This window comes from Neolamprologus brichardi, chromosome 7 (genome assembly GCF_056152115.1).
Source record: "Neolamprologus brichardi isolate AB-2024 chromosome 7, ASM5615211v1, whole genome shotgun sequence".
Classification (NCBI taxonomy): domain Eukaryota; kingdom Metazoa; phylum Chordata; class Actinopteri; order Cichliformes; family Cichlidae; genus Neolamprologus; species Neolamprologus brichardi.
Window position 1 is genome coordinate 8,236,847 of NC_142110.1, and position 27,595 is coordinate 8,264,441.

The following is a 27,595-nucleotide window of genomic DNA, read 5'->3' on the forward strand; positions in this document are numbered from 1 at the left end:
AAGAAAAACAGAAAGCCAAATTAGAAATACCTCTAAGCAGTAGAAGGTTGTTGACAGTAGCAAGCTACAGGTCTATCAATATCTTACTGTTTAACTTTTGTGTTAACTAGATTGATATTAATGAAGTCAAGGTTAAGTTCGTTTTTAAATTTTAGTAATGGTGGTTTCAAAATATTTTCAATGCACTGATGTGCACTGAAGTAGAGGAGTCATCAGTGAATAATGAAACTGGAGATGTCACTTCTAGAGCAAGACATCTGACTTAAGTCTAATGAACCACGTGCCATTCATTTCTCTTAAAATTTTATCACAGTAGTTCATTAAAGAAAACACGAGAGTGCGAGATCAGAGAGAATATGAACTTAGATTAAATAAATGAATCCAATAAGACAGAAAACATTTTAAAGTCTCATTGTACTGTTTTTTGCATCGCACAGTTACTTTTTTGTGACGCAATCGTGAGTAACTGTGCGTTACAATACAATATTATATGAGGTAATTTTTAAAAAGTAGAACGATACAGTCCTTTTGAGTTACAGAATCGGAACGCTTTTCTTGGTTCCGGTCGTACGGACGTTTTAGAGTGCAACACAAAGGAGTCACGCTTGCAAGATATCAACACTGACAGTTGGTACAGGTTTTTGTGTGTTTGCTGTTAAGCAGTGGAGTAAGCAGTGGAGTAAACCATGGAGGTCCTGGGAGGACAGTTTAGCGACATGACTCCACAGGAGCTGGCGGCTCCTGTCAACACCGTAGCTGTGAGTATGAAGACTGGAAAGGACCGAAAGTGTAGCAGCACGAGCACAGAGATGCTAACGCTAGCGTGGAGGCTGTTAGCTCATAGAGATGCAGAGTGAAGGGGAACGTCCTGTGTCCCAGTTTGTTGTTTCTGACAGATATTTTTTCTAGTGTACAATTTGGAGAAAGTGCATAAGTATGTACACAGTTTGAATAGTTTTCGCGTTATGAATAAAAACGGACTTGTTGTTTATTTGCTCTTTTTCCCTTTTTAACAGGAAAAATGGAAGTTGTTACCAGCCTTCCTGAAGGTAACAGAACACACCAGCCCTTACACACTTTTACTAAATTTTAATGCTGCTTGATTAAAATATGTTTAAAGTATGGTAGAAACTATAATAGTGTGCTGTCATGTTTATAAAAACAGTTTGAGGTGATCTGAGCTCTGTGAGATGGTGCGTTACCCTGCTGGAAGCAGCCATACTGTGGTCAGCACCAATCCTCAGCAAGCCTTGGTGTTTAAATGGTGCTTAGTCAACTGGGGACTGAAGTGTGAGAAGATAATGTCCCCCAACCAGCAGCCCCATGCTTTCATGATGTTCACACCAAATTCTGAAATCAAAACTCATTAGACCAGAAAACCTTTTTCCAATCTTATATTGCTGAGTCTGTGCAAAATGTAGCCTCAGTTTCGTGTAGTGGTGTAGTAGTAATTTGACTTACTGTTGCCTTCCTATCACTCCAAAGCAGTCAAACAATAACAATGACATGTTTATTTAAATAGTACAGGTCATTACATAGAATAGAATAGAATTCAACTTTATTGTCACTGCACATGTCACAGGTACAAGGCAACGAAATGCAGTTTGCATCCATCAAGAAGTGCTTTAGCCATAATATAGATGTATTACAAATATTTATTAGCAATAATATAGATATGTATGTATATTACAGAAATTGATCTATTATGGTATGTCATAATGTACACGGTATGAAGGTATGTTATGAATATGCTATAACTATAAATATGTACAGGCTGTAGTGAGTACAAGCTATGTACAGGCTATGAACAGGATATAAATATGAAAATCTATACAGAAATATGAAATTAAAAAAACTATACAGAAATATGAGATATACAGCTATACAGAAATTTTACATATTTTACAGAATGCTTATTTATACAGAATTACATGACAGCTGAAAAAAACCCTTTGTAGGTTTATGATGTCTTAAGGCATTAAAAACAATTAAATAAAACAACAGCATCTATTAGCTGTGGGCCTGTGCGGCTTAAAAGGTTTTGAGTCTGTTTTTCAATGTACACAGAGATGTAACTGATCCTAGGTCAGCAGCCTGCTCCAAGGAACAGAGCCAGAATATCTGAAAGTACCCTCAACACACTAAGATACGATTTTGAGAACAGATCTGAAACTGATGACCTGAGATGTCTGTACTGGGTACCAAATCATCAAAAGCTTTGTGATTTCTGTGTACCTGTAAGGATTCCAAGGCTAGATTTTAAATGAGTAAGGGAAATCCAACTGATAATTTGGGGAGTCCTGAAACTAGAGCGCTGCAATAAACTAACCTCCCCTGATGTCCAATTTCTCACAGTCAGTTTGAGATAGGGATTTTCTAATCTTATATTTTTTAAGTTACATAAAGCAGTTTTGGTAAGCTTATTGATGTGGTTATCTGGTCATTTTTCTTCTGATTCCTTAGCAAGATATTTTTGGCCAAAGAAATACATTTAGTAAAAAGTGAAACATTTGAGTCCAGTATGGCCATGAAATAATGAAATATTGCCATAATGACCAAATATACCGCGTACAGCGTGTCTTGTTCTTTTACCCTGTCAAAGTTTTAAGTCATGGACCTTCTTTAAATTACTTTTCTTTGTCATCAAATATCAAAGTATCCTCCTGTGTGATGATGACAGAACAGTTGGTGGGTCTACATCTGTGTGAGTAATATTATTTGGGAGAGTAAACATGTGTATCATGTGTGTTTTGAAGGTGAAAGGTTTGGTAAAGCAGCACATCGACTCATTCAACTATTTCATTATGTAGAGGTAAAACATGAGCATTTCTTTGTCTGTTGCTGCTTTTTCATGTACATTTGGATTTTGAGCATCAATGTCTCATTTGTTCTTCTTCTAGATCAAAAAAAATTATGAAGGCAAATGAGAAAATCACAAGTGATGCTGATCCAATGTGGTACCTCAAGTAAGTCACTGTGTGCATCCACCATCACTGACCTTAACACTGCAGACATGCACAACAAGTTGTTTTTTTGTTTTGTTTTTTATTAAAAGAGGAAATAATGGATTTTTAAATATTTGCAGATACCTCAATATCTATGTTGGCATGCCGGATGTGGAAGAAAGCTTCAATGTAACCAGACCAGTCTCTCCCCACGAGGTGAGAGTAGCATGTGTTTCTGCTGTTAAATATGAACCATTGTTTACTGTGGTTTAATTAAAGTTGAATAAAGCCTTTGAGTAATCAAAAACACAGCTTTAAATGAGTTAAAATATATATATCTATATATATATATAGATATATATATATAGATATATATATATATATATATATATCTATATATATATATATATATATATATATATATATTTATATATATCATTGCACATTAATTCTCTACACTTTGGACAGATAATCACACATTAAATACAGAGGGAACATGTCTCACTCAGGCATCTCTAGACTCAGCTGGCATTTAGTTGTAGCCCTCAGAGGTATTTCTTAATTAATTATTTTTGTTACTTATATTTGAGTGCCTACACCTCCAATACTTTCCTTTAAAGATGATGAGATATAGCTGAGAGTCATCCGTTTCATCCCAAAGTGTCGTCTCAGAGATATGACCTACTCTGCGCCCATCACAGTGGATATAGAGTACACCCGTGGCAGTCAGAGGATAATTCGCAATGCGCTGCCCATTGGAAGGTATCTTTTTTTTCCCCCTCCCCTGCTTCTTTTCTGTGATGCAGACATATTTATGTTACATTTATATCAAATCTACAAATTTAAAACCTCTCCAGCAAAGCTCAGTAAGCCAACAAGTGCTAAAAAAAGATTTAGCTTTTGTGATTTTTAAGCTTTGTTTGCTGATAAACTGACCTTCTTCACTCATTTGTGCTGACGTATTCTGCTTTATAACAACACTGAAGCAATATTCATATTTTATTAATGAAGATAACTCTGCTTTTCTCAGGATGCCCATCATGCTGCGAAGCTCGAATTGCATTCTCACGGGAAAGACGCCCATGGAGTTTTCAAAACTCAACGAATGTCCCCTGGATCCAGGCACGTAACCATAGCACTCTCATTTTAACTTTTTCCCCCTGAAGGGCCTCACCTGGACCCTTAATGATGAGTTTTGGCATCTCAGTATATATCAGTAAAATGTTTGATGACCATTCAGGGCTCTAGAGTGCGACTAATTTGGTCGCAAATACGACCAAATTTTTCAGTGGTGCAACTAAAAAAAATATTTGGTCACACCAGTGTGACCAACTCTTCGGGTAACAAAAAAAAATCTCTGCAACTCTCTGTGGTCAACAACAGACACACAGTATGCCCCTATCGTGGACTAAACCATTCAGAGATAGTCAGGGGCGGGACCTCTCTGATTGGCCGTGGTCCAGTTGAAAGTGCAGGTGGATAGAGAGAGGTGAGTAGCTTGAATAAAGCGATATCGATTCATTAAATCCTGAAACGACTTTTAAATAGAACTGTGTTTTGCCAGAAACGCCAGATTCTCAGATTAAAGCTCACAAAACTAATTCAACAACCACCAAACAGCAAATGAGAGCAGGTACACGGATTCCACACAAAGACGTAAACACAGAGCGGACTCGATGCATCAGAATCAGCTTTCTCTTTCTCGGCTTTCTCACCTGATGGCCTGTACACGGACACGCTGTCGGAGCTCACCGATTCTGATGCGTCGGGTCCGCTCTGTGTTTACGTCTCTCTCTCTCTCTCTCTCTCTCTCTCTCTCTCTCTCTCTCTCTCTCTCTCTCTACTTCAAACACCCATCTCAAATCTCTGTTTTCTGCATTATTCATTTGCTTATTACCCACAAGTCTACCATTTTTTACAGCGCTGTCGGCCGCTGTCTTTTTTTTTTCTTTTTTTTACTTAAATGACCTCGGACAAGAAAGCCTAATTTCTGCTGTTCAATACTGAAGAAACTAAAACTTTTTAAAATTATGCAAAATTGCAGAATCTTTTTAAGGTTGTCTGCTATAAAAATCCAGGCAGAAAAATCTCCTTCATGTTTTTTTGTTTTATTCTCAGTTACTTTCACACAAAGGCATCTGCTGTGATGTTCACAATTCTGATGAAAACATCACAAACATAAAAAACAGACCAGCAGACTCATATCTTCGACTAGCAGCTGGTACTTACTTGTCACCCAGTTGTAGTCCAGCTTTCCTTTATTGTCCTCTTCTGAGCCGAGGGCCTGAAGAGCCAGCTGGAGCTTCTTTCTGTGCAGTGGCTGTTTGATGCCCAGCTCCTAAACATCCACAAGTTTGGATTAAACACACAACATTCCCCAGTTACTGCACAGGAAGTTCAGGGCAGGAATGCTTTTCTTCCAGTGTTGGTAAATTTATTAAATTCTTCTGCTTCATCGCACCCTCTCCAGGTCCAGCTGCGAGGCCTGTAGCAGCGTCTGTCCAGAGGAGATCCACACGCGAGCCATGTTTACATAAAGACCAAGACCCTGCTCCTGCAGCCAGTCGCACACCTGATCCTTCGGCCAGCGTGCAAAAGCTGTTCTAATTTACTAATTTCTAAACTGCTTTTCTGCCTGCAAAAGCAAAGTGAGTGAAATCCAACTTTGTCAAAGTGTTAATTGAGCAGCTTAACCATGCACTGAGCAGTATACTGTGAACAGCAGCCGAATCAAAGCTTGCAAGGATGTTAACCAAGGATCCAAAGATGGCTCTGATGTTATAATTGTGTTAACAAGAGAGTGTAATTAAATAAAAAATGTACATTAGTACCCCTGCACATTACTGTAGCTGATATTATGTCAACTATTTCTTAGTTCTAGCTTCTAAATTATATTGACTTTTGAATTCGTGCTGCTTATTAGCAAACCAAATTCTTATATAAACTAGTATGATTTGTATAATTAAATCAATTAGTCAGTTTAGTTTAGATTTTAGCTGACAACCATTCAAAGGTCATCCCTTGCAGGGTTTCTAATGGGTTGCAATTGTTTTTTCGGGGTGTCTACACACACAGGCATGAAATATTTATGGATATATGTGCAGAAATATTTGTATACCAGCCCTCGTCCTTCCATGGAAACATTGTAAAATGCTCGAATTCTGCCCTGCCATTTCTAAATGTCAGGTCTTTTGCAAAATGTGTAGTAAGCAGCTACTGTTGTTACTGAGAGAAGCATCTTTACACACATTCAGGATTTTACTGTTGGAAACCACCCAGCACTTTACTGTGGACCAGTGGCATGCTGGGTGCTCATCTCCTCTCAGTCTGCTGTGTGTTGTGTCGAGTCTTGTGTTTTAGTACGTGCTTCTTTTACACATAATGGAAACTGTGACTACAGAAATGCTTAAATAACAGTGCTCAGTCTGTGGGTGGTTTCCATAAAGTCTGAAACTGGTGGAACGTCCCAGTGCTGGGCACTCCCAGGATTGAAGGTAGCTGAATAAAGAAGAGGTGTCAGTGGATGTTTGTGTGCACATGAACATCTCTATTTGCATGCTTAAACATGTACAAATATACAGCAGGGTCTTTCGAACATCAGAAGAGAAAGGGACTGCTGTGTTGTTTGGGCAAATGTAAAGACTGGGACACGGAAATGCATCTTTATTTCAATCCAAACAAAGTTCCCACTGTCCTGTTGATAGGACATTCAGAACACCAGTGTTTTAGATATTGGTTTAATTTAATATTAAACAACTGGCATATCAAAATATGCATAACATGAGATCGAAATCAAAATTCTTAGCAAAACACAATTTTTATCTTCCAGCACTACGGTGCGCTAGGTTTCTGCCACTTTGCTGCCATCCATAAGTCAAAATTTGTAATCATTATCCCAACTGGGTATCTCACAATTTTGATTTGCCTCTGCTAATCAGGAAATTTTATTTTGTTTCGTTTTGTTTTTTGTGGCTTAAACAAGTTTTTAAAAATGTATGTCTGGTTAAAGCTGTAACATTCAAAGATCATCCTGCTCAAGAGTGAACTGGAAATACATAACAATAAAAGTTTATTTTATGTGCATGAGCAAATGAGCAGACATGTTTGGGAAAAAAAAAAAAAATCTGTAACCTGTAAGTTGAAATGTGAACTGAACTGTAGTTTAAAAAATAGTTTTAAAACATTTACTGTGTTTCGGGGCTAACCCTTTAAACTGGTTTTATTGGTCTTTATAGGTTTGTCAGTGACTGAAGATGATGTCTGATGCCAGCGACATGTTGGCTGCTGCTCTTGAGCAGATGGATGGAATTATAGCAGGTAAACCTCTCCCGTTAAAAAGTATCAGCGCAATATTTTACCATGACTTTTAGTACTTGTGAAAGCCTAAAGCAACAAAGTCTCTGCAGGTCTTCCAGGTTGAGTCAACATTGATAAGCCCTTATCTGGTGTCTTGTTATGGCTTGTTGCACAGCTGACATTCAAGCTGTCATGTGATATCTTGTGCTCCATCTAGCCTTTATTCTTTGCACTTTGAGTCTGTGTAACTCTAAACCAGTGGTTCTTAAACTTTTTCTACCCCTTTTAAAAGCTGGGAAAAGTTAATGCCCCACCCCATGTATTTGTCAGTCTTTACCAATAAAAGAATCCAAGTGAAGGTCAATCTCATAGCATCATTTTTTTTTTTTGGGGGGGGGGGGGGGGTCGTCCCTTCTTTTTTTCTTTTTTTTACCTATGTAAATCTCATTCAGTCACCTATATGCATTACATTTCTCTCCATATCCCTTCCCCCCTCAGTGGGTCTATGCCCAGATGTCTGTTCACCTGTTCAGAGTAATGTTACAATGCTGGTATTTGTGTGTGTATGTATATATATGTAACCCAACCAGTGCAGGGGCCTCCCTACACCCCGGACTCTGCGTTGTGTAAGTTTGTGTTGGATTGGGGTGCACAGTAGAGAGACCAGTCGGACACAGGCGTTCAATTTGTGGCTCGGACCGCGCCGTTTATTCAGATGCTGGGGCAAGCACCACTCCAACTCTGCTGCTGGCCCTTTGCAAATCACAGTAAACACTGCGTGATTATCGACATAGTAAAAGACAACAACAAATATATAAAAAACACATTAAGCAAAAATAATCATGTCTTTACAAAATTCCTCGGTCTCAGGAATGTGTATGAGACAAAACTAACATAGCTGGACTACCAGCAAACTGTAGCTGGAAAGCTAATGCTTCATCTTGCATTACTTTTCCCGAATGAGTGCTCTGCTAACTAGCGGGAATGTAGCCCGAAATCGCGGCAGATATTACCAAATGAAACATGCACACAAACTGCTCATACTCTCATCAGACAATACATGAACCTCCCAACAAACACAATATATGCTTAGCAAACCGCCATTTTACACAGTGGAACACTTATTTTTAAACAAAAAACCAATGCAGTACACCTCTGACAGTGCTTACCTTTGCAAATCACAGTAAACACTGAACAAAGATGGCGCCCGCGCGAACAAGAACTCTGAACTACGGTGTCCTGCAGAGGACAAATGGTCAAAATTGCTAAAATTTACAATGTATATGCAGCTCAACAGCGACACCTTGTGACCTATTCCAGTCACTGCCTTACATCCGCCTCTCCTTTAAGTGATGGCGTCCCAGTCATCAAACAAAACAAAACAAAACAGTCTCACTATGTATAAAAGAATAACGGTGTGGGAAGATGTGCAGTGTAATGCGAAAATGTCTATGTGTGTATCCTATTAGTATGGGTACACTGGCTGTGTCATCCTACGTGTTTCCTGCAGCCCTCCTTGCTTTGGCCCTCTGCCACAGCTTCCATCCCCTTTCTATCTTCTTTTGATCCGCCTCTGGTTCGTTAACTCTCGACCCATAAGTCAGTCTCTTTGGGGGATGCCGACTCCTCGGCAAGTTCCTCCTTGGTTCACTTGGTCTGGGAGGTGAGTGGGTGACCCTGGCAGTTTCATTCCCCCTCCAATCTTCACTCTCTTGTCCTGCCCCTGTGTCCTTTTCCCGTGGTCCTGTGGGGGCAAGTGATCCATTTGCTGCTTCAGCTGAAACTCCCTCCCCACCTCCTTCCAGGCTATCAGCCTCCCAGTCCTCGATCGTGTCCGACTCTTCCTCGTGTCTGATTACTTCACCAGCCTGCTCTCCACTGTCCTCTACATCCTCAATCTCTCCTCTATGCACCTCCTCCACATCGAGCTCCATTTCCTCCCTTGCCTCCTCTCCCACCTGCTCCACTGGAAGAAACATACACTGTGTGAGTAGGTTGCGGTGGACCACTCTCTCTGTATCACCATTTTCCGATCGCACCACATACACCGGCATGTCTGGCTGTTTCTTCACCACAATGTATGGACATGACTCCCACTTGTCTCCGAGTTTGCTTCGCCCCTCCACATGACACACTTTAACAAGGACTCTGTCACCCGGGCTGAAGCTTTGACTCTTTGCTTGTCGGTCATAGTATCTTTTCTGGTGACCCTTAGCCTGGCGAGAGGCCTGATTAGCCTGTGCATAAGCCTGTGACAAGCAGTCATGCAGGGTCTGGACATACTCGCTATATCCCCCCGACCCATTAGTGGTTGACAGCCCAAAAACCAAGTCGACAGGGAGCCGTGGATGCCTGCCAAACATCAAGTAGTATGGTGTGTACCCTGTTGAATCATGGCGGGTGCAGTTGTAGGCGTGTGTCATTGCATCCACATATTCGTGCCACCGGGGCTTCAGGTGAGGTTCTAGCGTCCCCAGCATGTTCATGAGGGTGCGGTTAAACCGTTCAGTTGTCCCGTTGCCCTGTGGGTGATAGGGCGTGGTGTGGGTCTTAGTGATGCCGGTGCATTTACAAAGCTCCTTCACCACAGCACTTTCAAAATTACGCCCTTGGTCTGCATGCAATTTTGCTGGGAAGCCAAACCGACAGAAAAAGTTTCTATACAGCACCTTAGCCACTGTGCATAGCGTGAGAAATGGTCAGTGACAACAAGGACATTTTCGATACCACCTTTTGATTTCTCAAGAGTCAAGAAATCCACACAAACTAGCTCCAAGGGGGCACTGCTGTGGATACTGACCAGGGGGGCCCTGACCCCTGCGGTTGGAGTTTTCCTAAGGCAGCACCTCTCACATTGCTCGCACCAAGCCTTGATTTCCTGAAACATCCGTGGCCAATAAAATCTCTCCCTTATCATGTGCAATGTCCTCTCAAAACCAAGGTGGCCTGAGTCATCGTGGAGAGCAGTCTTGACTGATATACGCAAATCCTCTGGTAGCACCAATTGCTCAACTACTCCCCTTTGGCTGTCTTGGACGCAGCGGTACAGGATGCCATCCCTTACCACTAACCTTCTCCACTCCTTTAAGAGAAGGCGCACGTGCCCTTCAGCACTCATTCGCTCACTGCGGCTTGGCTTCTGGTTCATACTCTTATAGTGCAAGACAGGGCCAATAACAAGGTCTTTTTTCTGCCCTGCACGGATCTCCTGTTTGGTCATGGTGGGCAGGGATTCCATCCCCACATCCCTGTAAGGCTCAGTGGATGTAGGGGGCCCGAGTTCCAGTTCCTCCCCTGCAGGCGTGCCATGGCCAGTGAGGCTTTGAATATCCTGGGTAGCCTGTGTCACACCATGCCCCTGTTCATCGACACCCACCCACTGAGGGCATGTCTGTAGGATGTGCATGACCTCCTGGTTAGACATGCGAGAGAGGGCGTCAGCGTTTGTGTTGCTCTGTCCCCTCCGATACTGGACATCGAAATCGAAAGCAGCCAGCCTAGACACCCACCGCTGGCCTGTGGCATCCAGCTTTGCTGAGGACATAACATACTTGAGAGGGTTATTGTCTGTCTGGACAGAGAACCTACGCCCATAGAGGTGGTCGTAGAATTTGTCTGTGACCGCCCATTTGAGAGCAAGGAACTCAAGTTTGTGTGCAGGATACCTTGTCTCTGCTGGGCTCAAACCTCTGCTGGCGAAGGCTATGACCCTCTCAGCTCCCCCTTGGACCTGAGCTAGAACGGCGCCCAGACCCTCCCCTGAGGCGTCCGTCTGCAGAACGAAAGGCAAGCTATAGTCAGGATATCCCAGCACTGGAGCGCTTGTCAGCCTTTCTTTTAGGGTCTTAAATGCCTTCTCGCATTCATCTGTCCACATAAAGGGTGGATCGGTGGCCAGACTTTTCTTTCCCCCTCTCTTTTTCTTCCTGGGGTCACCAGCAGTTAGGCGGTACAGGGGAGCAGCTAGGGTAGAGTACCCACTTACATACCGCCTGTAGTATCCAGCAAATCCCAGGAATTGCAACACTTCTTTGCGGTTTGTGGGCCTCACCCAGTTTTTCACCCTGCTGATCTTTTCTGGGTCTGTCCGGATCCCCTCAGCAGACACTAAGTGACCCAAATACTGAACCTCCTTTCTCACTAGCTGGCATTTAGAAGGCTTTAACTTCAAGCCATGCTCCCGAAGCCGATCGAACACCAGCTGCAGTCTTTCCAGATGGTCATCAAAGGTTTTGGAGAATATAATGAGATCATCAAGATAGATTAGGAGGTGGGTGAAGTTCAGGTCGCCAAAGCAGCAGGTCATGAGTCTCTGAAAGGTGGAGGGAGCATTCTGGAGTCCAAAGGGCATCCGATTTGCTTCAAACAGCCCCATAGGGGTGCTGAATGCCGTCTTGTGTTTGTCATGCTCCGCCACCTCTACCTGCCAATAACCAGAAGTGAGGTCAAGGGTGGAGAAGTATCTTGCCTGCCCTAGAGCCTCCAGAGCTTCCTCTATTCTGGGGAGAGGAAAAGCATCTCTCGTGCTGCAGGAGTTCAGTTTCCTATAGTCAATACACAGCCTTAGTGATCCATCTTTCTTGGTTACGATCACGACAGGTGAAGCATATGGACTTTTGCTGGGCCTGATAACGCCTGCTGCCTCCATTTCTGTCAGCAACCTTCTCACATCCTGCCACTGTGATGGGGGGCTCTTACGGTAAGGCAGTCGAAATGGCTTAGAGTCGACCAGAGGGATTTCATGCTGCACAGTCTTTGTATGGCCATAATCCAGGGGGTGCTGTGAGAACACACCTACGTTCCTTTCCACCAGCTCTTTAAGAAGGGAACGCTGGTGCTCGTTTTCGACGTCTGCGCCACTTAAATCCACTTCCTGGCTTGCCACAACGTGGTCCATACCCAGGCATGCTTCTCTGCCTCCGCGAATGTGATGACTGCCCTGCATCCTGTCTGAAAAGTCCACAATACTTTCCACCAGAGATGCCTTGGCCAGATGCGTGTGAGGCTTGATAGTGATAGCATGCTGGGAGAGGTTCATCACTCTTACCGGGGCACATCCTTTCTTTACATCAGCAAGAACTCTGGCGACCAGGATGTCTTGGCTGAGCTGCAGGGAGGGATGGCCTTCAATTAAGACTGTATAAGTCTTTCTTTGTGGTCCAGCTTTTATTTTGCACATTAAATCCATCTCTTTCCCAGCTTGAATGTGTACCTTACGACCAGTGTAAACAACAGGGCCCACTGTGTCATCCACATCACACTGTTCAGTGCTCTCAATCTCCAGCAGGGAGGTGTACCACTCCGGATGAGTCTCCTTGACCTGGAGAAGGAACTGCAAGCCGTAGGTTGCCTGGAGGTGGCTTCTGGAGGCACGGAGGACATTAGTTCCTACAAGCAGAGGAACAGAGGAGCGGTACTCTGTGTTAGTGACAACAAAAGCGGGCACACCCTTAAACTCTCTCCCCAACAATTTCAGGTCGATGCGTAGCACACCATGGTAGGTGACACTCTGGCCCCCTGCACCTTCTATAGGTATCTTAGAAGGTTGTAGCTTTTGTTTATGGAGGGTGGGGTGGCTGCGCCAGTACTGATGCGTAATACTGGTTATCTGGGAGCCAGAGTCGATGAGTGCCCTGCACTTCATTCCGTTGACTTCCACCTCTCCCTCATTCCTGGGACCAACTAGGGGAGTGCTCTCTCCTCCGTCACCTTTGTTCACCTGCACTGTGGGGACTTGCTGCTCACCCATGGTTGCCCCGGCGACCATGGGCTTTATCAGTTTAAAGGCTGAGCTGAGTAAGTGTTTCCCTCCATGGGGGTCACAGGCTGAGGATCGCGTGCCCATGTCTGATCAGGCCCTGGGAGCACTGCTCTGCAAACCCGGGCTATATGTCCTTGCTTCCCACACCGGTAGCATGTGACCACTGACATTGGGGTTGCAGCCCCAGGAGGTGGTCGGACTCTCAGTGGAGTGGCAGAGGATGGAGCATCAATTCTCGATTCAAGGTGGGTCAACTTGGCCATCTGCTCCTCCTGGCTCAATGCTAATTTCTTGACCATCTCTGCTAGCTCTGACCACTCTGAGGAATGTTTAGCCTTTTCTGCCTTCACATTCACACTACACTCTGATGCCACTTGTACCTGGGCATAAGTTTTCTTTGACTTGTTTTGAGGCTGGAATCTCTTTGTTTCTGTTGCTAAATTTCGGAGCTCAGCCTGCAGCTCACGGAAACTCAAAAGCCGGGGCTTCATTGGCGAGATCCTCGCATACACATCTTCATCATTAATCCCCCGTATGAACTGCCGGGTGAGTTTACTGTCACGGTCAGGGAAAGGCTTGCCTCCTCTTTGGTTTTCTTCCACAGCTCGCAGTGTTGCCTCCAGTGCTATAGCATATGAACAGGCAGACTCCCCAGACCTCTGAACACGCTCATAGAAGTCCGCTAGTAGATCTGAGGAGCTCTGTGTGTCGCCGTACTCTGCTCTCAGTTCTTCGAATGCCCTTTCAGGTGTTTGGACATGGAGAGGTAGATTCAGGACCAGCTTTCGGGCTTCACCAGTTAGGTGACGCACCACCGTGGAAAAGCGTAGGTGAATCGGGAGCTCTATTGCCTCAAGAAGATACTGCATGTCACGAATCCAGTCCTCTACAAGGACCTTGCTGTCAGCACTGCCAGTGAAGGCTTGGACATTTTTCACTTGGTGAGTCTGTATAAAACCACCGTAGGCAGCTAGTGGGGGGTTAGCGTTGGCTGCAGCCCCGCCAGGAGCACTTAAAGAGGTATGCACCTGCTGGGGGGGTATACCAGGGTGTCCACTAACTTGGGGGTCTAAAGCAGAGGTTGGTACGTGCATTGAGGCATGGGTGCCGGGTGGGGCTATAAAACCTCCATGGGTCATATTCACAATAGGGGGCATGACAGTGTTGGAGCTTATAGCAGATGAGTGGAGGGGAGCTCGAGAGTCATGGACAGCAGCTAGTGGCATGCGGGGCAAACGGGGGGTCAGCCCATGCTTTGAACTTTCAAGGGTCTGCTCGGCTGCAGAACGATTATTCATTATGCCCACTCCCTGCACTGTTAGGGGGCTTGGCATGGTGGCTTGGGGGGCAGGTGTGGAATACAGATGGCTGGTGTATGCTTGGGAGCTGAATGGAACGGTCATCGTTGGGTAAGGAGTGTTAAATGATTGGTTCAGGGTGGGCTGCTGAGTACTTTGCACCGCTGGGTAGTTGGGATATGAGGCAACATGGGGTGCCGGTGTAGCATGGACACTGGCCTGAGGAGAAAAAGCAGGGGGCATAGTTATCTGTACATCTGGCTGAAACACTGGAGGGGCTGTAGTTAGAGGGCTGTGGTTGGACTGGCTTGTCTGATTGGCTGGCACTGAACTTGGGCGAATTTCAGATAGGTGTGAGGGCACCTGCATTTGGCCTCCATAGGCTGGCAGTGGTGGGGCATGAGCTGGAGCCACGCCAAGATCAGTCTGGGGTGAAAGCATGGTTGGTGGTGGGGTCTGTTGTGTGCCCAGCCCAGAGTCGGTGAGGTCCCTGATTGGGGTGTGATACTGTAGCCGCTGGCCAGTGAAGCTGGGGAACTGGGTGACCAGCTTCGACTTCACTGATGACTGTTGGTCCACTGTACGGACGCTAGCTGTTGCCCCTTCATTCAAAAGGTGAGGCTGTGCCCTCTTCGGAGTGTCTGCATAGTCTCTCATCATTTTCACTGTCCTGTATTTCCAATTTAGCTGCACCAAAAAATGTATGTGGGTTGTATGCTTTTCAGTGTGAGTAAGTACAATCTATTTCTAGTAAAATAGAACACAACACAGATGTATGACAACTATCATCTCATAACGCAAAAAAGAATTCACAAAAAAAAACAGCATTAAACTCAGAGTGCAGTTAAACAACTATCTTCAACACAGAGGTTGTGAATGACACAAATCAGAAGCAATTTCTTAACCGCATTTGATGATTATCATTATAGACAGGGAACATCAGTTAACATTCTCACTACAATTCAAGTCTCTGAGTCTTTTTTTTTTTTTTTTTTCAATGACAGAAAACCCTCAAATGAAACCACCCCAAGATTTCACTTTCAAAGGATACGCCTGGGGAGGTGAAAGTCCCAGTAATACAGCTGCACAGGCAGTTATATACTTAGTTCAGTACCCCGTCAGACGGCAACACCTCTTACTGCAGCAGCGTAGCTGGGGGTGTCGGCATTGCTTTCTCTCCGGTCTCGAAGTGCCACAAATCCGGGTCACGGCACCAAAGATGTAACCCAACCAGTGCAGGGGCCTCCCTACACCCCGGACTCTGCGTTGTGTAAGTTTGTGTTGGATTGGGGTGCACAGTAGAGAGACCAGTCGGACACAGGCGTTCAATTTGTGGCTCGGACCGCGCCGTTTATTCAGATGCTGGGGCAAGCACCACTCCAACTCTGCTGCTGGCCCTTTGCAAATCACAGTAAACACTGCGTGATTATCGACATAGTAAAAGACAACAACAAATATATAAAAAACACATTAAGCAAAAATAATCATGTCTTTACAAAATTCCTCGGTCTCAGGAATGTGTATGAGACAAAACTAACATAGCTGGACTACCAGCAAACTGTAGCTGGAAAGCTAATGCTTCATCTTGCATTACTTTTCCCGAATGAGTGCTCTGCTAACTAGCGGGAATGTAGCCCGAAATCGCGGCAGATATTACCAAATGAAACATGCACACAAACTGCTCATACTCTCATCAGACAATACATGAACCTCCCAACAAACACAATATATGCTTAGCAAACCGCCATTTTACACAGTGGAACACTTATTTTTAAACAAAAAACCAATGCAGTACACCTCTGACAGTGCTTACCTTTGCAAATCACAGTAAACACTGAACAAAGATGGCGCCCGCGCGAACAAGAACTCTGAACTACGGTGTCCTGCAGAGGACAAATGGTCAAAATTGCTAAAATTTACAATGTATATGCAGCTCAACAGCGACACCTTGTGACCTATTCCAGTCACTGCCTTACATATATATAACACAAATGACTTGGCATGACATCATTTGACATGAACTGGTGAAAAGTCGAGAGAAAAAAAAGTTCTTTAGTCTGATCAATCAGTATTGATGTGACGAGGTGTATTAGTGCTTGTGACATGGGTAACATGCAAATCTGTAAAGGTGCTATCGATGCTGCAGCATAATTGTAATGTGTTCTGCCATCCAGACAATGTCTTTAAGATCTTTGATTATGTTAGCAAGATTATGCCAAACCAGATTCTACTTTAATTAAAGTAGCAAAGGTCTATAAGAAGGGTCCAGAAAGGAGAGGCAAACCTGTTGTAAGGATGGAACATTTGTGACTTTGCCAGCCTTTTGTGTCCTCATCAGAAGGCTTAAAATGTTGCTTAAAAAAGGAGGTGATGCAACACAGTGGTAAACATGTTCCAACCTTTATGAAATACACTTTTTTTTTTTTAACATACGCTTTTTCTTTTAATGACAGTTATTCAGTTTCAACATTTTTATAAATTGTGTATTCAGTGTTGGCTTTAAATAATGTGATTACATTTTACACAGCATCCCAACATTTTGGAAAATTATATTGTGTTCTTCAATTACTGTTAGTGCCTGAGCCACAAAATGATTGATGTCCTCTGTAATCTAGCAGATGAGAACTTTTACTCACTAAAGCTTGTCAACAAACATCACATGCAGCATAAGATGACACTGCAGTCTGTCTCTGGACTAATTTTATCCTCATATTTATTCCTGTTGTGATTCTTTTGTCTCAGGTTCCAAAGCTATAGACTACTCCAATGGTTTGTTTGACTGCCAGTCGCCTACGTCACCTTTTATGGGTAGTTTGCGAGCGCTTCACCTTTTGGAAGACCTAAGAAGTGTCCTAGAGTTGATGGACTCGGAGGAAAGGGAGAGTCTACGATGCCAGATCCCCGACTCCACAGCTGACAGCTTTGTTGAGTGGCTCCACGGTCACATGGTAAGACCCTTACTTGTGGATGTTAGAAATATCAGTTGGATTCATGGAAAGAGATAAAGTTTATTAGCAGGTCTTTAGAAATTAAAGCAAACAGACCACTTTTTGCTCTTCTGCCATCCAGAAAAGTGTAGCCTCAGGGTAAACCGTTGTAGCGCTCGTGTTGCATTTTCTGTTTTTGAAATCGGTGCAAGTTGTGTAATCTTGCCAGATCTCTCTTGGAAATTAGATTTTTAATCTCAATGAGATTTTTTTACCTGGATAAATAAAGGACTAATAATAAATCAAAAAATCATGGAAGGAGTTTCTCCTGTGATGGCTGGGCATGACGTCCTTCAAACAAACTGTAGCACAGCTGGTTTGATTCTGATTGTTGCGTGTGCCAAATTAAAGCTGTATTAATACAGAACAGTGTGGGCAAACAGTCTTGTATCCAAGTCCACAAATGGCTTGTTTGCTAAGCGAAAACGCAGAACAATTGTCCTGTACTGCTGGGTTCCCATGGAATCCAAGATGGATTAGCTGTATTGGTGTCACAGTTGATGTGCAGCAAGAAACGCACAGACTTCTTGTGAATCAGAGCAGTGACTGGCTGCAGGCCAGTGAGAGTTTTTGTGTAATACTGTAACCCACTCTGTGTACAGCAGTCTGAATGTGAGCTCTCCATTTCAACCATGTAAGGTTTTATTTGTGCAGGGTGAAGTGGTGTAGCTGCTCAGGCACTTTGATGTGAAGAATTTCAGCTGAGAACATTAGTAGACATTAAAGAGTTCTTCTAATAATTTATTTTTCTCTCCCCAGTCTAACGGACACATTTCATTGGGTGGAGGTGACCACTACCAGGAGAGGCTTTCACGACTAGAGACTGATAAGGAGTCTCTTGTGCTTCAGGTACCTGTCTAGCAGTAATTCCATAATTTTACCATCTCCTCCACCGTCTATTTTCTGTAAAAGTCCTGTGAAGCTCATCGATGTTACTTCTCCCTCTCATCGACCAGTCAAAAACAAGAAGGGGCAGGACTTGCGTTATCAACACTGTAAACAATGGCGGGCGAGAAAACCATTTTTGTAACCTAGCAACATCAAGCATTGAAAGAATGCTTGAAGCTCTAAAAATTAAGTCAGGGGTTTGACACACAAAAAACACTTACTGATAAATATTGTTTTACTTAAGAAAATACTCCTAGTACTTAAACCAACGCAGAGTTAAAAGGTGAAAATGGAGCACAGCCTGACGTCCTTAATAAACTCAATAAATCTGCTGCTGCTCTGAAAACGTCAAGAAACCGCAAATTTCTGAATAATAGTTCACATAATGCTTTATTATTGAATTCATTTTTGTTTGTTGATTTTTAAAGAATTTCCCTGGGGTGGCAAATGGTTACTAATGTAATTATTAGCCAGTGTTTGTATAATTTATGGGTAGCTACAGGTGGACTCTCCAGGATCTGGAAAGGAACTGAAACATTGTAAAACCTAACTGGAGGTTTCAAAGCTTGCTCGTGTTTCTGCCCCACATGCAAAAGATTTATTGCACTTGAACTGTGATCAGATTTGTTTAGTTCTCTCCCTCACTGTTTTTAGGAGCAGGGTATCTGTATATGTTGATTGCATGATTCTAAAGCTGCCGCCACCCCTGACGTACTAAGAGAGATTTCTCTTCTGACTTGAAACTCTTAAAAATCTATAATAGTACAAAGAGTGGAACTGATAACTTTGGCTCATCATGTTCTTTAATAACTTGGCCCTTGGTTTGTTTAATATCAGGCTTTGCTGTCCTTTCTAAAAATGTGTTACCTTGTGTTCATGCAGGTGAGTGTACTGACAGACCAGGTTGAGGCTCAGGGGGAGAAGATTCGGGATCTGGACTTGTGTTTGGATGAGCACAGGGAGAAGCTCAACGCCACAGAGGAGATGCTGCAACAGGTCTGTGTGTGTTTGTGTGTTTGTCTTACACTCTGAGGACGGGAAAGTTTGGGTGGTGCTGACTCTCAACTGGAAGAGCTGAGTTCACACCCTCCTGTCAAGTAAACATCTACTGTGTGCACTGCTGTGCTAAGTTTATAAGTGGGTGTAACAGGGGCGTCTTGTTAAAACTGTTACTCATTGAGGCTTTGCAAATGACTTTTTGTGTCTCCACCTTTACACAATAATTCCTGTACTACCAGTGTTGTTTACACAGATTATTTGTTTGTTATTACAGGAGCTTCTGTGTAGAACTACTCTGGAGACTCAGAAGCTTGAGCTTATGTCTGAAGTGTCCAACCTTAAGCTGAAACTCAACAGTATGAAAAAAGAGAGGCTTGACTTTGATGACGGATTTAGGGACAGCGAGGTGAACTAATCCTCTTTGTTTCTGAATGTTTCTTTTCTATCTCACTTAACGCACACAGACACACACACACAGACACACACAGGCTCAACAATAATGAAACACTCATTTATTTTGTCCTAAATCTCGGGGAGAGAGGATCCCGTCTTATTATCAGTCTCAAAGTCATTTTTATTCCTTGTTAGTATTTGCTAAACTAGCCATTGACGGTATACCCACATTATTGTAATATTAATTGGATTTTTTTTTGTTACTTTATTAGACAAGATTTTTATAAAGATGTTGTCAGTCATTTGTTTACTAGAGATGGGAAGCTCTCTGCTTCCCAGATAGACCGAGCAGAATGTCTGGAAAGCTTTCAAACACGTCATGGTCTTGTTGTAGCAGCGCGGCCATCTTTTCCACCCCGCTGGAACAAAAAGCTGCTGTCCGTGTTCCGCCTCACAGCACATAAATCACTTCTTTTCTACAAGCAGCTTCCCCTCATTTTGTCACTGCTGCTGCTTGGAAGCACTGATTTGCTGCTTTCAAATGCATTTGTAGTCACTTTATAGAACTTTTTGCTGATACAAGTCACATTTGCAAGATGGAAGCAGTTAATGAGATGTTAAAATGATTCACTTAAATTTCATTTTGGAATCTTAGAGTTAAATTTTTATCTAGAGGACAAAAAAATGTGTGTGTGTGTGTGTGTGTGGGGGGGGGGGAATTATCCTTCAGTATTTAAGGTGTGACCTGTTCTTTGTTTCTTTTGTCAGGATTTGATTCTTGAAATTAATGAGCTGCGGTACAGACTGACTGAACTGGAGACTGAAAAACTACAGTATGAAAAGAAACTTAAATCCACTAAGGTGAGTCATCCCAGAGCACTTTACTGGCTGTGTATGTATCTTAAGGACTAGTTTTACCCTTTTTTAAACAGCCAAAATCCACCATTCTGTTTAAAGTCAATACTTAACAGCTGAAATGTTCTTTTATGCCCTTTAAAAAAATATAATATCTGTACATCTCTTGTTACCTGGATAAAGTTATTCATGCAACCATTTCAGCTGCTATTTGTATAGTATTATTCTGTAGTCACAGTAGGGAAAACAGTGGTTTGAGACCACAGCACAGCCAGAATTTTTGCAACTATGCAATGAGCATTTGGATCTTGTTGCCTTGGAAATGGTTCCTTTGCAGATGTGGACGAGGACTGTGATCACTCAGTCAGCTGGTATTTGCAGAGCGGCTTTGATGGATCAAAATGGTGATAATACAGTGTCGGTTTTAAATTGAAATGGGGTTGAGTTGGCATTTACAACCCTAATTCCTAAAAAGTTCAGATGCTGTGTAAAATCTGAAGGGGAGGGGGGAAACTGAATGCAATCTATTCATCCATCCATCTATGTTTTCTTTCGTTTATCCGGGGCTCTGTTACACTATTGGAGCAGCAGCCTAAGCAGAGAAGCCCAGACCTCCCTCTCCCTGGCTAACTCCTCCAGCTTTTTCAGGGAAATACCAAGGTGTTCCCAGGCCAGCTGAGAGATATGTCTCCAGCATGTCCTGCATCTGCCCTGGGACCTCCTCAAGGTGGCGGATGTCTCACCCAGGAGGCGCCCAGGAGAGATCCTAGTCAGATGCCCAAGCCACCTCAACTGGCTCCTTTCAACATGGAGGAGCAGCGGCTCTAATCTAAGTGTCTCCCGGATGGCTGAACTCCTCACCTTATCTCTAAGAAGAGGCCAGCCACTCAGTAAAAGCTAATTTTTCTGCCCCTTGTATCTGCAATCTCGTTCTTTCAGTCACTACCCAAAGTTCGTGACCATAGATGGGACGTACACCGACCGGTAAATTGAGAGCTTTACATTCACGCTCAGCTCTCTCTTCACTACAATGGACCCGCACAGCATCCGCGTCACTGCACCCAGAGCACCAATCTATCTTTCGATCTCCCACTCAATTCTCTCCTCCCTCATGAACAAGACCCCGAGATACTTAAACTCCTCAACTTGGGGCAGGAATTCATCCCTGACCCAGAGTGGGCATTCCACCCTTTTCCGCCTGAGAACAATGGCCTCAGATTTGGAAGTGCTGATTCTCATTCCCACTGCTTCACACTCTGCTCCAAACTGCTCTAGTGTGAGCTGGAGGCCATCATCTGATAAAGCCAGCTTAATCACATCATCTTTGAAAAGCAGAGAGGAGATTCTGAGACCACTGAAACGAAAAGCTTCTGCCACTTCTACACCTCCTATGGACTTTCTGTCCATAGGAGTTCTAACTTTTTGGAATTTTTTTGTACTTGCAATGTGTTTGTGATTAATCTGCAAAAGTTGCAAATCTGTTGACATATGTGGCCAATCTGTTGCTGTCTACGTACACAGAATTTTGCATCAAAAATGTATTTATATTCAGGGTCCAGCCAGAACATCATAAATTTGAAACAGAAATTTCAAAGTTCCTCCACAAATGGTGCCACACTGCTGCAGGATGGTGATTCAACTTCTTCAAAATGACACTGGTGCTCAGCAGCCTTCCTTTTTATGTGGGATATAACCACAATGCAGCCACTGACTTGAGTCCTCTATTGCAAAAAGGCTCATCATAGATGATTTGCACTCACTGGAACAGTGACTCTGATTGATTGCAGTGTAATGGGGTGTTATGAATTAGATGACATATTGACAAACCTTTACCAAATTGTCTGAGAAGGAGTTCAGTTATTTTGAGTCAAATTGCCTTCTGCCAGGTAACTGATGCAATTGCTTTGAAGGTGGTCAGTCAGAGGCTGGGGGATTACTAACCACCATGTTTTTTTCCTCTCTCCTGGTCACAAAGAGTTTGTCACCCTTTTGCCTCTTAATCCAATTCCATTAACAACATCTAAGATTTTTTCGTGTTATTTAGGATTTTTTTTCCTTCTCATTCAGAGATTCTCATGGCTGTTTGAATGCTGTGAATTTAGGTTTTGGTTGCAAAAGGAAACGAGTTCAAATATCAAATGGACCCTTAATTGTTACAACACAGACAAGAAAATTGTTTGTTTTACAGTTTGAAAAGAGAAGTTAACCAAGAACACAAAAAGCTAAACTAAACTAGGTGAAGGCCAGCTGACTATCAGACTGCCACCACCCTTTTATATGCTGACGTTAGAAAAGGTGAAGGAGGGACTCTGCTTACTAGAATTTTCCAGATGATTGCTTTGGATGTTTTCTATCGTATGCTTCTTGAACTGCATGTAGTAACTGCGTGTAGCTTTGGGGGTTTTGTTGTTTGTTGCGGTGCCTACTTTTAATCTGCTTTAGTGGTCATTTTCCTGGAAATTTAGATATTCAACATTTCTTGATCTCTTTTTATCTTCTCTCCTTCCCATTTCTGTTTTCTTCTTCTTTCCGTGGCTTGTCTCTTTACTGCTAGTCACTAATGGCCAAACTTTCTAGCCTGAAAATCAAAATGGGCCAGATGCAGTATGAGAAACAGAGGAAAGAGCACAAACTCCAGGCGATGAAGGTCGGCTTTTCCCAGGATGACTGTTGTGCTTGCTGTATGATTATGGTTTTTTGACCTCTCCCTTTGGCACCTCTTCTTCTTCTTCTTTTTAATTTTTGAGGCATAAAACGATTAAATCTGGTTAGATTCTGTTTTCACGCTCAAAAATGTATGTATTTTTGCAAATAATTTACTTGACCACGCATTACTGCATTTTGCTGTAATGCATGGTTAAGTCAAGTGCAATCAGAAACACCACTTCCTTAAGTCTGCATTTACTAGGCACCAATTTTATAATTTCTTGTCCTGTTTAGTCTCTCATCCAGATGAAACTCTTAGAAAGAGGCTGAAAGAAAAACATAAGGGGGGTTTTTATGTCCGTGATTTTATTATTGCACTCACCTCCACCCCTATTTGCATGAACGAGCATGAGCCATCTGAACTCTGCTTGTCCATTATAACCAGTTGCAGTGCTAGTACCCGACCACAGCGCGCCACATCTCAACTTTTTTTTTTTAATGGCACGAATCTTGTCACTGAGTTTTTAATGCCCGGCTACAACAGCAACAAGAACAGTTTGCCTTGTGTTGTTAGCAGGAATGAAGAATGAACTGTTTGTTGTGACCCTTCAGACTGCTTACTCCACCTTCTGACTCATGTCTTCCAACGTTAATCACCTACCTCTCTTCACCAGCAACCTGTGTGTGCGTGTGTGTGCACCCTGCTAACCTGTCCTGCTGTTGTGCTTTTCAGTTTCTTTCATGTACAGCTGTCTTAATAAATGTCCACTTTCCCATCAGTTATATATACTATACTCTACATTCATCTGTATAGAACAGTTTCATTTTTCATGCACAGCACACGCACTCTCCATGATTCTCTATATTGAAGTACAAATTACAAGTGTCCATTTTAAGAATCCTATTGACTAAAGCAAAAACACAAGCTACCTTCATGTCTTGAGCATACCTTTTAAACATTTACAGTGCAGGTGAGGAAAAATAAGCGAGGCCCCCGAGTTTAATAACTAGTCAAACTTTTCTTGGGTAGAAGTAACCTTGAATAAACATTTGTAGCTGTAGACCAGACCAGTTTAATGTTTAACAGACAGTTTATCCTTAGGACTGCTTCTGCTCAGCCAGATTCTCAAAATGTTTCAGTATAAATGAGTTTCTTGAGGTCATTCTGCAGCTTTTCTATCAGGTTCACTCCAGAAGAAGGATTTTCTTTGTTTGTAGTCATCCTTGAGTAGATTTATCTCAAAGTTTTGGCCTTTTGTTTCACTGCCAACTAGGGATGCAACGATACCAATTTTTTCAAACCGATACTTGGATCTGAGTACTTGCCGATACAGAGTACAAAAAAACGATACTTCTACCACACACACACACACACACACAAATACAATTAATTGGAAGACAGGTTTTATTATATTCCCTGCCGATAAAAAATAAAATCTTAATAAAAATGACCACAAAAAAATTTCAAGTGAAAAATAAGCACTTCTGTTAAATTATTGCAGAGTCTCCACTTTGTAATTTTACAAAATATCACTGAACTATTGGCACTGTCTCGAGCTTTCAGAATAATAAATAAACACTTCTGTTTGGAATAAAATAAATACAAATTAGGTTTGCGAATAAAATAAACTTTTAAATTATTGCAGAGTGTCCATATTGTAAACAAACAAACAAAATAATTCTTATTAAATAAATAATAAAATATAAAAAATTATAAAATAAATAATAAATAAAATAATAATTGGCCCCCTAGTGGCCAATCTAAAAAACTACAACAGAAATGACAAGCCTCCCTCTGATTAATGAAATAAGTTGGTATCGGTTCATGGTATCGGTTAACTTTTACGAGTATGAGTACACACACATTTTACAGTATCGGCCCCTGATACCCGATACCAGTATCGGTATCGGTGCATCCCTACTGCCAACAATAACAGTTTGAGAGATATAAGCATAATTTGCAGTGTAAAAAAATTAGGAAACTGAACAAGTGGAGGACAAAAAAAGTTCTGTTCATCCATCTGTTTTCTAAAGTATCAGAAATGTTCTCAGTGAAAGGGTGGCTGTGAAGAAAGAAGGGAAACTGGTAGAAAAGGCTGAGGTATGCCAAAATACACAAGTACTGAAAGGGACCGCTATCAGAGTGTGTGTCAGTGTGTTGAAAAGTGGAAATGTTTGAGCAAAGGTTAACATGTAAAACACCCGCTCACACCAACACTGTGTGTACGTTTGGTTTCTAAAAAGCAGTGTGGCCGTGATGTTGCTGGACTGACAGCCTGTAATGTTGCATCCTGTATGTTTAAATTTTACATATCCTCACATTTTAACACCCTCAAACTTCACACCAGGAACTCTTTCATTAATCTTTTTCTCTCCTCTCTAGATGTGGAAGTCCAGAGGATGAAGAAGGCAGTGGAGTCTTTGATGGCAGCAAATGAAGAAAAGGTACATGTGACCAACTAGGATTCACCGTGTATCACATCCCAGCTACCCAAAGCTGCTCCGGGGGGGGGGGATAAACTGACCTCATTTTTCTTTTTCATTACCTTTTCCTTTGCAGGATCGTAAAATTGAAGAACTGAAACAGTCACTGCTGCGGTACAAGAAAGTACAAGACATGGTGATGTCCGTGCAGGGAAAGAAAGGTTACAATCTAAAAATTTAAGTATTTTGACAAATTTACATAAAATTTGATTCACAGCATTTAAAAACTGACATTAATGATGTGCTAAAATAATGCATTTTAAGCTTTAGCTGCCACACAGACCCTTCAGCTATCCCTGGGTTGCTTGCCTTTTCCCCTTGTTGTTTGTATAGTTTTGTGTGCGAAAACTTTTGAGCTACTTCCTACATCTTGTGAACAGGATCATGTGTTAAATAATTTGATTTTATATTTTGGTCCATTACAGAAACAAAGACAAATGATAATGAGCACGTTGAGAGTTCTGGTGATGGATGGGCCACAGTCCGAGCTAGCCCTCCGTCTGTGGAGTCCGAAAAACAAGAAGGCACGGATGCTGAACAACTGAGAGGGAAAAGCCCAGATGAGGTTTGTGGAGAGGGAGAGGAGATGCAGCAAAGGGCCACGGGTCGGTCTCAAACTTGGTCGGTGCGTCTCAGTCATGTGGCATGCGGTTGCCTGTGTCGGACTATAATATTATTTTATGCCATGTTAGACCCCTAATTAAAGATTGTGAATTATTATGTAGTTTTAGTTTGCATTATGCTCCTGAATTAGAAGAAGGTGGTAACTATTACATTTGGTAAATTGATTTGCATTACATTAGACTGCTGATTTATTGTGAATGGATGATATTGTTTTATGATGCATTATACTGCTGAGTTATAAGAAATATTGTTCACAGAAAGTCATCGCCTTATTTGTCTGATTAGAAGAGAACAGAGCATACTGCCCCATCTCATCAGGAGCAGATAAACAGGGAGCCAAGGTCGTAGCTTAGGCGCTGTGTGAGAAAGATGTGAATGTTTAGGCTTTTATGATTAGGTGGGGGCCACTAGAGGCTATAAGAGTTTGATCAAGGCTCCACCATTTTGAGATCTGATGCTGTCTGCTGTATGGTGTCCATCTCCCACGCGTGTGTTCATTAAATCATCGTTTGACTTGACCCGGCCGGACCAGTGTGGTTATTTTGGTTTTCCTCCTGTATCCATTCCCAATATTTGAATCCGTAACAGTTTTGGGGGCTCGTCCTGTGGTATTGAGGAGGAAAGTTTTGGAGGCTTGGACGGTCCGAGGTGGTCAGACGGGCAGACATTATCCGGCAATCGAACTGAGTGGACAGGCGCCTTTATAAAAGAGGTAGGCACAGGCCTGTTGATTTTATCCGAAGTGTGCTGAATTGGACGATAAAATTAAATGTCTATTCAGTAAAAGTTGCCGGTGAGTGTCTGTTTTGATTTTGAGGAAAAAATCTCATGAGTGTTGAAATTTGAAGTACGGTTACAAGTAAAAATACTGAGTTAGAGTCTCAAGTAAAGGTAAAAATACTGAGTTAGAGTCTCAGGTAAAGGTAAAAATACTGAGTTAGAGTCTCAAGTAAAGGTAAAAATACTGAGTTAGAGTCTCAAGTAAAGGTAAAAATACTGAGTTAGAGTCTCAAGTAAAGGTAAAAATACTGAGTTAGAGTCTCAGGTAAAGGTAAAAATACTGAGTTAGAGTCTCAAGTAAAGGTAATAATACTGAGTTAGAGTCTCAAGTAAAGGTAATAATACTGAGTTAGAGTCTCAGGTAGTTGGATAGGGAATTGGTTATTTTGTGAGTTAGAGTCTCCATTGGTCTAAAGATTGCATCTGTGTTGGTCATTTTGCGAGTTAGAGTCTCCAATGTCCATAACGTTGCATCTGCCTCAGTCATGCTCTTGTTTTTTGGGTGTTGTCTGTTGTTTAAAAGTATTATAAATTTTGTTAGAACGGTGGTTAGAGTCCACTAAGAGGCGCATAGCCCGGAGGTTACGCTCCCTCCTGGCCGCGGACGCGCGACCTTGACCTGTCGGCGAACAGGGTTAG

At 42.5% G+C, this 27,595-nt stretch overlaps 1 protein-coding gene across 4 annotated transcripts; it reads left to right on the plus strand.

Annotated features, from left to right (window-relative positions):
• The first annotated feature begins 603 nt into the window (after positions 1-603).
• Positions 604-25,713, plus strand: LOC148101919 (liprin-beta-1-like). 4 transcript variants are annotated; one of them, XM_087843004.1, is made up of 16 exons: positions 604-758; positions 1,017-1,049; positions 2,757-2,812; positions 2,901-2,966; positions 3,086-3,161; positions 3,607-3,707; positions 3,976-4,067; positions 5,416-5,593; positions 7,181-7,262; positions 17,043-17,248; positions 18,047-18,136; positions 19,058-19,171; positions 19,449-19,580; positions 20,336-20,428; positions 25,452-25,513; positions 25,629-25,713. In XM_087843004.1, the coding sequence occupies exons 9-15, from the start codon at positions 7,199-7,201 to the stop codon at positions 25,470-25,472; spliced, it is 720 nt and encodes a 239-aa protein (XP_087699130.1). In that variant the 5' UTR covers positions 604-758; positions 1,017-1,049; positions 2,757-2,812; positions 2,901-2,966; positions 3,086-3,161; positions 3,607-3,707; positions 3,976-4,067; positions 5,416-5,593; positions 7,181-7,198; the 3' UTR covers positions 25,473-25,513; positions 25,629-25,713. The 4 variants fall into 4 exon arrangements, with proteins under 4 accessions (XP_087699130.1, XP_087699127.1, XP_087699126.1 ...); XM_087843001.1 differs by lacking the exons at positions 25,452-25,513; positions 25,629-25,713 and having other exon boundaries at positions 3,566-3,707; positions 20,336-20,550; XM_087843000.1 differs by lacking the exons at positions 25,452-25,513; positions 25,629-25,713 and having other exon boundaries at positions 20,336-20,550.
• Positions 25,714-27,595: the final 1,882 nt, after the last annotated feature.